Below are 12,286 nucleotides of genomic sequence, written 5' to 3' on the forward strand. Positions count from 1 at the left end.
AGAAATACAAAGCGAAATATTTTTCTGAGCGTCAGCAGGGAAAGTGACATCTGGAGGCTGGAGCTTCCGGGCATTAGAGTGATGCAGACCTGGAGCCAATCTACTCAGCAAGTTGCCATGTGTCCCTGGAGTCCAGGGCGCTGCTGGTAGTACGGTCTGTGCAATGTACCTGCTGTTTCAGATACTCTCAAAGGCTAATGAGGTTGGCAAGCGGCTCGATGACGGCTGCCGGTGATCATTGACGTTCGCCGCTGACGTCTCTTGGTGGGGAAATCCTTCACGTTCAGCTGTCACCTGCTGGCAGGAACAGTCATGCCCGCTGGGATTGTGAGGGAACCATGGTACATTGACCTAATGAAGACTCTTGCTCTGGCTATCAAAACCTGGCCAGCCAGTATAAATGCCAATGTCATTTAACTAAGCCCATCTGACCTAAGTTTCATTATAGAGGAACGTCTAATAAGCATCAGTGCTATGTGGTTAGTGTGTGGGATAAAAGCAATAACAAAAAAAACTCTTTGAGTGATCTTTTCTTGCTTTTAATTATCAAGTCGGCAACTTGAACACAATCATCCGATCATTATGTCCAAACAGGACGGCAGTTTAACAGACTGAGGAACAATGAAACAATCTCTTTAGAGCAACAGAAATCCACGGGAAACAGCTCAGAGCACGCGTACCGCACAGTGAACACGAGTCAGACGAGTGTATCGACCCACCGTGTCCACCTGCTCTTCATCGGACAAAATAGAACACAAATTTCGCACACGCCACGACGACAACATACTCTGCGATTCAACCACACAGCTTTGGCTGCTACTGTATGCCAGTCGAACACTGTACAAAAATAGAGATTGATAGAAAAATAGGAGATCTGACATGTTGGAGAGAGTATGCAGCGTTCAAAGCTGAAAATGTACACCTGTTATTTTCATGGTCCCCGCAAATACATACCCAGTACGTTTTATTACCCTTCAAATATCCATGTGATTGAAATGATCCGTCATTTTTTTTGCTACATTATTTCCTCTCTGAGATTAAATTTCAGCGGCCGTCAGATAAGAGAGGATTTCATATGCATTGGCCGACGAGCTCACATCACAATTTGAAGCTTTTCTGGTTTCTTCCACGCACAATTCAATGTCGGCCCCTCGTACAGCTTGTATCCCGGAACTTATCTCTTTTTCTTTTTGACATTTCTCTTTGACAGTGCATACATTATGACAACATGCTTCAAACTGCACACAAAATACATTAAAAGGGGATCATCTCATGCATTTGATGAAAAAAAAGAAAATATAAAAATTAATTTGATTGTATCACAATAACTTTCCAGTGTCATTTGCACATTGCATGTCTTCCTTATTTTCTTTCTTTTATTCCTTTTTTTTTTTTTTTAACTTAAAGCTACCCTGCAGAGTTTGGAACAATGATTTAGTATATATCCTGCATGCGCACGGGGAGGCATGTATGCAGCCGTGCATGAAGGCGACGCGATCGACACCAAGTTATCATGTTCACACGATTTCACAGATGTGGTTAGCAACTGCATTTCCTTCAATAGCACTCTAAAAGCCTAAGGAAACCTTTGATGTGTTTTGCTGAGTAGTGTTTAAATGTACAGATTGTAAAAATACATTTGTTTTCAAGAAAACTCCACAGGGTACCTTTAAGTAAGCTTAATATGTATATTTCAAATGTGCATTCTCATGCAACTAGATCTTGAACTTAGCGTCTCTTTGGTCGTCAAGGTGAGCACTGATCCACCTTATTTTGCAATAAAAAGAGTTGATTCTCTCTTATTTGTTGTCTTGAAGTCAAATCTCTTTCTTTCTGTGTGCATTCATGTAAAAATTAAACTATTATACTCTAGTAAGCATTTTTGTTCCACCCCACCCCCACCCCCTTCTACAGATGATGAGATTATGTTGTTACTTCCTCTTTGGTAATCAGGATGTGTACTTGTCCAGCAGGACGGCTGGTAAGAGCAGAGACTTAGGGCTAAACGCTTTTAAAAATTGAGTTTGTCTAATACCTCCGTCTGTGTGCAAGACCGTACTCAGCGTTGGTAAATTCTCTGAACCCTGATACATTCATTATCACCTTGAAAATGTCAATGAGACAACTCAATAGTCCGCTAGGATAAAGAATCATAAAAATAGCTTTTCCCTTTAGGCTTTATCTAGGCACTTAAAATGAGTATTCCTGTACAGAAATAAAGCATGCATTGTTTTGTTGTTTCGCTTTTTTTTTCTCAGAAAAAGTTGAGTAACAAAGTAGATTTGTAAACAGTAACCAGTTCCTCTTTTTTTGCATTGTCTGTGACAAGAAATTTGCACACCCACACCCACACCCACACACACATACAAACACACACACACTGCACATGGAAAATGTCTGAATGAATCAATATCTACAGCACATCGTGTTTGTCCTCCGCTACTCGTTGTGGCTGTATGTGAGCATCTGTTTTGGTTCGTCACGTGAAGAAGACCGGGATATTGTTCATCTTTTCATATGCGAGTTCCCGCGAGTCGAAACTCACGACGCACGAAGAAGCTGTATCATCCAGGCTGACGATGACTCCAAGACTCGGCTGCGGTTTGGTCTAGCAAACCCTCAATCTGATAGGTCAGCCTCTCTCACTGGCATGTCTTCCTGTGTGCTCAGCACATCCTGCGGTGGCACCCAAGCCCTGGCAAAAATCTTTTCTCTAGCCCACCGCCTTCATCCTGGTTCCTTGTAATCATCTTCCTTCCTTCCTTTTATTCCTTTATTCTCTTTTTTCAACTGCCCTCTTTGTCTAATTTTGCGTTTTTCCTTTTTTAATTTCCTGCAACTTCTCATCTCAAGGAAGGAAGAGATAAAAAAAATATCACCATCCATCCCTTATAAGGTGGTTTGACTTCCACCAGTTACACAAAAGTGCATGGATGTACACAAGCGTTAGTTACATGGCAGCCAGGTGGCATACATGTGATGTTGCGAAGGTAGGAGGTACTGCTGAGGAGGCGAGGGTGGACAGGTGTAGACAGGCTGAACCTGAGCTACATAATAGTTGCTGAAGTTGCCATCTGAGACGTAAGGAGCCGGCTGGTAGAAACAGGTGACGTTGGCAGCGTTGGGGATGGCGTTCTGCTCGGCCAGGACACGAAGCGCCAGCGATGAGATGAGGCTGAGCGTCTGGCGCCTCTCGTGGCCCATCAGGCACACCGTGCTTTCCTGCACCACGTCGTACAGCGTGGCCAGATAGTCATACTTCCTGTCCTCCAGGTCCACAAAGTGGTTCTGCAGATAGGACTCCAGCTTTCTCCTCTGCTCATTCACATCGGGGAAGTCTATGAAGAAGCGCGAGCACATGTAGCGCTGCAGCAGCTTCATCTCGGTGTCAGAGGCCGCACGGAAACCCCGTACCAACAGGTGGCAGTACTTCAGCAAGCCCCCGCCTCGAATCTCCTCGGGGCTCCTGGTGCAGATGAGGCGCTTGCGCAGGTGATCGAGGGCAGTGGGGAAGTCGCCGTAGACACTCTCCCCAAGGATTGTTGGGTGGAAGGTGGCAGCCATGGGGTGCTCAGAGCACTCGTAAAAGAGGAGAAGTGAATCCAGGCGAATCTGGAACGAATCCACGCTGAACTCAAACTGTCTTCGAAGAGAGTCCACAAACTTGAGCTCCACATTCTTGCCACGGTTGTTGGAAAGCGAGATGAGACTCCAACGGTCTGAGTCATTACACACCTTCACCATCTTCTGCACATAAGCCTCCTAGAAACAAACACAGTGAAAATGTAAATGGCATCACAGATGGAATGTATTGATCTGTGTCTAATACGTGTCATGTTTTTAAAGTTTTTATCATGTCAGTGAGTCCATCAGTGAAAACTGAAGTCTCTCTGTTTGGAACAGAGAGAGTTAAAAGTACACCCTTCACACATAAATAACCTCAGAGCACACAGATCTAGAGTAGTGATAATTATTAATGTTACAAACAAGTTGCTCAATTTCATCCGCAGAGTAACTTTACCTCTGTGTATGGTGCAGCGCTTACACAAGGCACAGCCACATAAGGAAAGAAAATATTCTTCTTAAAAAGAATACATGTCAGATTTTCCAGATTCCATCTACCTTCAGCCATAAAGCAGAGGCCTTCTGCCTCCTCTGTGCCTGTGAACCAGCTCCTCCTCTCTTCCTCCATTTCAAAGCTGCATTATTTTTGCCCTAATTTATCGAACACCGTTTCTTCCTCTGAAAACTATACTTGACATGCTTGTCAGATTAATGTGTTCATCATTAGGTTTGTTTTATAGGTCTGTAGATGGAGACGTACTGTATTAAAAAATGTTAAAAAGCAGTGATAGTTTGAGCAGACCTCCCTGCTATCTACACATGATAAAAATCTTGATTTTGTGCGTTAGTCATGATGTTTTGCTGATCACATCTGATGGTGGGCCATTAGTAGCCTGGATAGCTCTTGGTATCCAGGTAACTGAGGGCCGACTGATTAATGTGGATCCGACTCCAATTGGATTAGACTGAATCCTCTTTGAACTGGAAACCAATCTTTTTACTATTTGAAGACTTATACCTCTGTGCAAGTTAGATGTATTCAGACCAGAGCCCAACGGTTACAACGGTTTGTTTAAAAGTCATTTAGGTGCATTTGCAAACTGAAAATGTGTGCAATTATTGAGAAACTCGAATGGCCAACTTCTGCTAAAATGCATGCAAATTCAGATGAAGGAAACAAAGGGGAAAAGACAACTGTTACTTCTGCTTTGTAAGTCTAAATACTGTATGTGCGCCATGTGTAACTACCTTTAAGGTCACTGGTGTGATCTTTTCTTTATTCACTCCTTCTGGCAAGAAGTCTAGAAGAGAGTCCAGAACTATATCTTTCACTATCTGAAACTCCATCTCTCCTTTCAGCTCGGCGCAGAATATTAAGTCCAGATCTTTCCACCCCAGACCGCTGTCCTCATGCAGGACGTAGCTGGCCGCGGATCCGTTCAGTCGCACCTCCCGGACATGTATCCGCTTCTCCTCCATGCGGCTCCGGACCACCTTGACGATATCTCGCGGCTTCACCTCTAGAGTGGGGAAGCTCCACCGGCCGTGGATGGGGATGGAGCCGGTGAGGATGGTGTCCAGCCGCTGCACTTGCTGCCAGTTGAGCACGCTGAGGTTGATGCTCTCCCCGTCCGAGCTGCTCGCGGTCGCAGCAGGCTCACCACTCTTGTGCATTTTTAGAAGAGGTAGACAGTAGGATGTAAACGACAAAACTTTGCACTAACTCCCGCTGGAGCAGTGGCATCAGCTGGCGGCAACGTTTAGTGGAATTGCCTCTTCAGCGCTGAACTCTATCATAACAACAGGATGCTGGACGACATAAAGCCCCTACGCAGGACGGAAAGAACTAGTTGGGCGGTGTTGTCCTACTTCTTACATAAAATCTGCTCCGCAGACAAATTCAATTCATGAGCTTGTGTCGCATCCGCTGCCCGTCGCCAAATTCTGGAAAGCATCAGATGAAAATAGTGTCTTCTTTTTGCTTGCAGTCTTTAGCTATGTCCCAAAGGCGCACATCCATCACATTCGATAAAAAACCTCCCGACCACGGCAAAAGTTTTACTTCTGTCCTCTTTGGCTCGCTTTTACGCACAGATTATTGCGCGTCCATTCTGCGCCACACCAACTTTACGCATCGCTTTGAGACTACTGCACTTTTCACACCTACTTTCTGGAAGCGGTGTACGGCAGCTTATCCTTTACATTTTGGCCGTCAGTCGCTCGCTGGTACTGCGTGATGCCACAGAGGTCCCACTCTACAGCTGCTAGATAAGTCGTGAACAGTGCGCTTCCCGTCTGCAGCGTTGGGGCGGGTCGGTTAGATTGACAGCCCACACCCACTAATAGCTGGCCCTACTTCCCATAGTTTCTTTGAGTGGCTGCAAGCTCGAAGGTTGAGGCGTGTCTGAAGAATAGGCGTTGCAAGACAAGAGGAGTTAAATTGGACTCTCAACCAGAATCTTTATCGCTTTGAATCAATTGTTTCTTCTTCTTCCTCCTCCTCCTCCTCCTCCTTTTTAACTCTCCTATTACTCCAAAGACGCAGCCACCAAATGTCCTACATTACACTACTTATCAACAGTGATACTTCTTCCCACTGACCCAGTATCAGTTCTCCTGTTGCTTGGTCATTTATGAGGAAGAAGTAATTCAGAAGCGTGTGTGCATCACTGTAGTAATATGGTCAAAACTCGTATTTGGAGCTAAGACGTTAATGTCAGTCACAAATCTAAAACACTCATCTCACATTTCAGTTATGATCATTCTGATCATTTAGAGGTGAGACTGGGAATGCTCGTGCACGCCATCTAGGGGTGTTTTTTTTCACCCATCATGCCCTGCAGGAATTTGAGTGCAGCTCCTCTACTCTTGCCCAAGTGCAGAACTTGTATGCATATGTATTGTAACGTGTATTGAGTATATATATATATATTAGGTAAACACTTATAAAGACAATTATCAAAGTGTATCTCTGATGCGTACAATGTAAGCTGTCAGTCTGTATGTAGGGTATGGGCCAGAGCCTCTGCAGGTTAGGTTGTCATGGAGAATCTATCAGCCTAGAGCTTGCAGTGCATATCTGCGTCACTGCAGACGAGCCCATAAACCAGCTTATCGCAGATTACCCTCTATGTGCAGTGACACACTCCTTCACGTACACACAGGCATGAGCAGAGAGGCACATCCCCGCTCACACTTAAGTTTTCAGATATTATTATTGGGATGCCTGCACAGATCATAAAACACAGAAAGGAGCAGAAAAAGCAATGTATAAAGTGAGCAAGTTTTAAGTAATGTATCCCCGAGCAAGGGAAATTCAAAGCATGTGAACTCTAATTTAAAAAATAAATATTAAAAAGAAGTTTTGAAGCATGCAATCGCTTGACATCTGTCTTAACGCATACTGTGTCTGATAATTCTTTGTCAGCTGTAAATTTGAGCAACAAATATGCAGACATGACTCCTTCCTGTTTCATGTCATTTCACAATATGGCATGTATTGAGGCATGTAGATCAGGTTCACTGTGACCGTCAGTATCATTTGTTTATCCAGTGAAGTGTATGCCAGCTGTTTTCACTTCTTGGTACTGCTTTGTGTCGGAATCTCATTTGGTAAACACCAACCACGGAGTTGATAAGCAGAAGTCACATTAGAAGATACATTTTATTAGAGGTCAAAACTCCAGCAACAGCGACTTCATTCGGGTGACATGGGATGGTTTGTGGCCTTCATCAGGGTCATCCTGCTCCTCCATGCACTTTGGAAGTAGGTGGATTTGAGCCAGAAATACAATTTGCTCTTCGTGATGCATTCCAGCGCAAATGAACATTACACTCAGTTTTCTATGTTTATTTCCTGGATGCAGACAGTGTGACTCTGTAGGATGATACAAGACAGCAGGTCAGTCACACTCAGATCTCTCCCCATTCACCAACTGACTCAGTGTCGGGCTTACTGCCTGGGACACTTACCATGGAGCATCTACTTACCTGACCTCTGACTTGCCAAGTGGATGACACCGGCTTGGTTTCCAGTGTCTGACGACATCAGAGGATTGACGGGGGATTTCAAACAGACCCCTGGCAAACCAATCACCACGTATAGAAACTTATTGGTGTGTGTACGTGCCTCTTCGTATGCGTGTATCTTATATGTGGCTTATATATGCAAGCGGCAATGCGGCTCATATATGTGTCCCACTCTAGTTTTCTCGTTTTTACCGTGCAATTTTTTTTGTTCTCGCTTTTTTCTTGTGTGTGCAGATTATCTGAGCAGATGTCTCTCTTTCTATTCGGGAGCATGACGGTAAATGAAGCCGAGAGTTTCATTCAGAAAGTCAGACTTGGTGAGCACATGACTTGATCTTTGGCGCCCTGGATTCTGATCGCATCTGAAGGAACTCTATTAATCCAATATCCCCTCCCTCCCTCCATCCTATCCCACCAGTTTTTTTTCCCCCATCCTCTTCCCCATTTTCTCCATTACTACACGTGTAAGTTCATTAAGAGATTACAGCGAACTCAGGAAAACGTGCCTCCGCTCTCGTCCTCCCTCATTTGTCACATCACTCCAGTAGTAAATCAACATGCTACGTTATTTCCCAAATATATTAAGTTGTACATGTGTAAAGGTGGTAAATTACACAATTTCTTTTACTAAATGTTTGTATTCAAAAGTGTTTACCATACTATTATTGCATACAATTATTTATATTGAATATAATGGAGTGGGATATATACACAGCTCCATTTCCAGGACGTTTTGTGCATCATGGTTGTGTATTATACCTTTATTTATGGTCTTAAATGAGATGTAAGAAGCTCAAACTGTGAAGAAGGTTAGGATTATGACTATGATATGGGGTCGGTGGTCCTTCATTGAGATTACATGATGAGAAATGACACACTATAACCAAGATATGCATAGCGATGTGTTTGGCCTATGTAGGCGTTTGTAGCTGAACGCTGATGTGTCAGCATTATTCTGTAATTACCCAACTGTAACACTACTTGGTAGCTAGTATTGAGTGCTGAGTTTCTCTGTGTACTTCAGACAATTGTGTACAGAACTGAATGGCTCATGGCGGAATTGTTGATAAATGGTGAACAACAGTTTTTTTGCAGAAAAGAGAGAACAGATGTCTGAGTAGATGGTGTGTTGGAGGCAAAAGGAGGGGGCATTCTGTGGTCTTGTCTGGCCACTGAGAGATGTGGATGAGAAAGTGCATCAATGCTATCTGCGTCACTATGAGTATGAGTAACATTTCTGCACACCAGGCTGCAGGATAGATCCAGTACAGAACAATAAATTTAGCTTTATTCATGCAGCATCTCGTTGAAAAAGTGTATTTTAGGTACAATCTGCTACCAAGGTGCAAGGAGGAGGAAAAGAAACTGTGGGAAGGTCAAGACTCAGTCTCAAAAGGTTTGCATTGTAAAATATTCTCCTTTCTCAGCATCATTTATTAATTCATTCATTCATCTTCTGCCCCGTCTATCGCAGGGCTAACACAGAGAGACAGACTCTCAGCGTTTCATTGCAAAAAACCCCCCAAAACTTTAAGTTAAGTTTATGTCCACAGAGCCTGAAAAAATATTTGTACTCATGCTGGTTGGCCCACAACAACTGTTGACATTTTTAACAGACACAAGTAATGAATCAGCTGAAAGCTATTGCAGCTGTTCCTGTTCCTGCTGCTCAGTGTTCAACCCTTTTGCCCTCTGACCCACACACAGAACACAGACCCACACAGCTACATTCTAATGCCAACTCCACATATACAGAGAAAACCTCCGCATCATTTCCAATCACTTTTAACCCTGACCCCAACGAATGACCTTTGTTGACGTGAATCAACCTTGAAGAGCGCACTGAGTAGTCTAAGCCCCCAACTAAACTCTTCCACAGCCACTAATAAGATTCAGACATGCTCTGCACTGTAAGCCATGCTGCAGCACTCCTCTATGTGTGTTAATAACCGCTATGAAGTGTAAGAATATTGTGCTAAAAAAAAAAAAAGATGGGCCTGCCGAATTGAGATTAAACTGTCTTTATATCTCACCAGAACATCAGAAAGAAGTTGCAAGGTTCTTTGAATGTGCAAAACATTTGTGTGTTTGTTAGTGATAAACACACGAGATTACTATCTGACCGCACTTGCACACAAACGGACAATGCTCAAGCAAAAATGCAAATACCGTCCATGGGAAAAGCATCGTAAAAGGTTTCACTGTGGTACAATTCAAAGAGCGTTAAATAAAGATGCTTGCATTTCATCTCTCATTAAATGAACAGACAGTGGACATTATTCTCCTGACCATCTGGAAAAATGAAAATAATATTCTCTGTGAACTGAGCTCAACTCTGTTTCTTAACGCAGCCCCCGAGATTCACACACTCCCTCTGCCTTCAAAGACAATGTTTCTCCCCGTTTTTCTGGTGCTGCTTTCTTGGCTTGTCATGACTGAAGGCAGATAACCTCTGTGATGGAGTAAACAGGAAGTAAATGGCTTTATCTGTGACTCAGCTTCCTGCATGATGCTGTGGTTGGAGATGTCAATACTGCTGTGATATGATCTCCTGCAGTATTTTTGTCCCCCCCCCACGCGCACACACACACAAAACGAAACGTGCAGACACACAAGCACAAACTGGCATTGTGTGTATTTAGTTACAGAAGTGAAAGGAAACTGAAATGGAGGTCATAAATGGGAGAAATAAGAATTAAGTGGTGAAAATGACGTTAATAGGCAGTCTGGAAATGAAAGTTTGGTTTGAGAGTTTCAGTTAGTGGTCATCAGTTCAACATTACAAAACAGGGGGTTTCCAACTCGGCTTTAGTCCGAAGTGGATAATGCAAAATGCAGTCCTATGCTAACATCATTTTTCTTTTTTCTTGTATATAAATATATATATACTGTATTTTGTTTCAGAGGGAGGCATAGGAAGTTTTTCTCCTTGGTTAATACAGCCTTGAATACAAGTAATAGGGAAAATGACATGCAGACAATGGTCAGTTTTAAAGGTTCAACAGTGTAACCAACTTTTCTGACTCTTACTTAGAAATCGAAATGAACTGGACAATTTACAGTCAAAAGACGAACAACTTATTTTTAGTTGGACACATTTACTTTCCCCACCTGTTCTTCTAGTTTCACTGGGAAACTGGAAAACCCCTGCCTCCAGTCCAGACCCTGGCCACACACACGCAGCGTTAAGGCACCGCAGCGCCATCTGCTGGACTCACCGTGAACAGCCCAGGTTGAAGTCAACCGGTCATAGGCTCAGTCGTGTCTCCCTAGATGGCGCTCTTTTCACAGTCGTTGGTTTTCAGCGTGCGCGTTCTCTCGTTTTCTTTTAAGCTCAGTTTCCCACACTTCAGTATACACAAGAAATGTGAACGCATGCATACGTACAGCTGTGTTGGGTAAACAGTGTCATTCAACAGCCAAGTTAGGTCATTTTATCCTTTAATGTGGTGTCTTGTGATTTTGTTATTAGAAGCTGGATGAGTAAAGTGCACTAATTAAACACATGCAGCTATGACATACTCACACATGTGAGTTACCATATCTCTATTTGTATGTATCAAATCATGTGTGGAATGATTTAGGGTGTCGTTGTTTGATTTAAAATAATGCTGACGTTAGAGATATTGCAGGTTATCTGCTGTGGGAACTATTTGACAGGACTGTGAGCTGTTGTGTGTCAGCATTTAGCTGCTTTTATTTTTTTTATTTATTTTTTTCTTTATTTTTTTTTTTCTGTCAAGACCAGTGTCAGCGTTATTGTCTAGCAACCGCTCACAACTTTGCCTGTTCCTTCTCTGTGGGACGGATGACTCAGATGCATGTTGCAGAGGCGATGCTTTGGCTTTTTGTTTTGACTCTGCAGAGTGATTTACGGCCACGAGCGGTGCAAAAGCAGAAACTTATACCTTTGAGACATCTGTAGAACTTAAACTGTATATGTTAGCGCGAGTGAGGGCCCATTTCTGAGAACGCTGTCAGGGCCTTTGGATTTTGACATCGTCTTTCAGTCTGGATTTTCTGCACGTGTACATATGTGTCCACCGTGCTTCCTGTGTAGCATCTGTAACCTGTTAGCTACCATGATGAGTGAAAAGGCATATTATCTGGCCTTAGTCACACACTGTGTTGAAATGGCTCAGAAAATATGGGCACGACCAAACAGCACGTGCAGCCACACCCTCCTGATAATAGCGATCAATCTGCTTTAGGCTCGACATATGACAATTTAAAGCTCACACCAGGTTGAGGCTGTTTTTTTTTTTTTTTTCCTGGCCCGTAGGGAACAAAGAAGATCGTAGTGGTAAGATCTTGAAAGAAATCCACCCTGGCTTGGTTTTAGTTAAAGCCTGCTCGAGCTGCAGCTGCAGGTGATGTGACAGTAATTTTGCACTGTGGTCAGTCATTTGGCACTTTGCTCTATTATAAAAAGTCTAGGGTGGAGCTCCCCTCCTTCTCTTCTGTCTGAGAGTCTTTAAGAGAACAAACTTAGTGAATTTTGATTTAGGGCGAGGTGTAGTTTTCTCACACCCACCACCAGAACAGCGGTGGGCAATGGGAGGAAAGAAGAGCGTGTCTGAGAGCTGAAAAGAGAAAAATGCTCCCTGGTGTATAATTGAGGTCTCGGATGAAGGGACAGAAGAGTGGAGTAGAGAGGAGAATAAAGACTGTGTGAAGCGGTAAGGAATTGGAC

General features: G+C 43.4%; 1 protein-coding gene across 1 annotated transcript; it reads right to left on the reverse strand.

Annotated features, from left to right (window-relative positions):
* Positions 1 to 400: 400 nt before the first annotated feature.
* Positions 401 to 5,787, reverse strand: LOC311499689 (terminal nucleotidyltransferase 5A-like). Its single transcript, XM_084560775.1, has 2 exons — positions 4,813 to 5,787; positions 401 to 3,762 (listed from the first exon to the last, which is right to left on the reverse strand). Exons 1-2 carry the CDS (start codon positions 5,236 to 5,238, stop codon positions 2,947 to 2,949), a joined length of 1,242 nt encoding a protein of 413 aa, XP_084416901.1. The 5' UTR covers positions 5,239 to 5,787; the 3' UTR covers positions 401 to 2,946.
* Between the last annotated feature and the right edge of the window lie 6,499 nt (positions 5,788 to 12,286).

This window comes from Chelon labrosus (assembly GCF_963514085.1).
Source record: "Chelon labrosus genome assembly, chromosome: 14".
In the NCBI taxonomy this organism is placed as follows: Eukaryota; Metazoa; Chordata; class Actinopteri; order Mugiliformes; family Mugilidae; genus Chelon; species Chelon labrosus.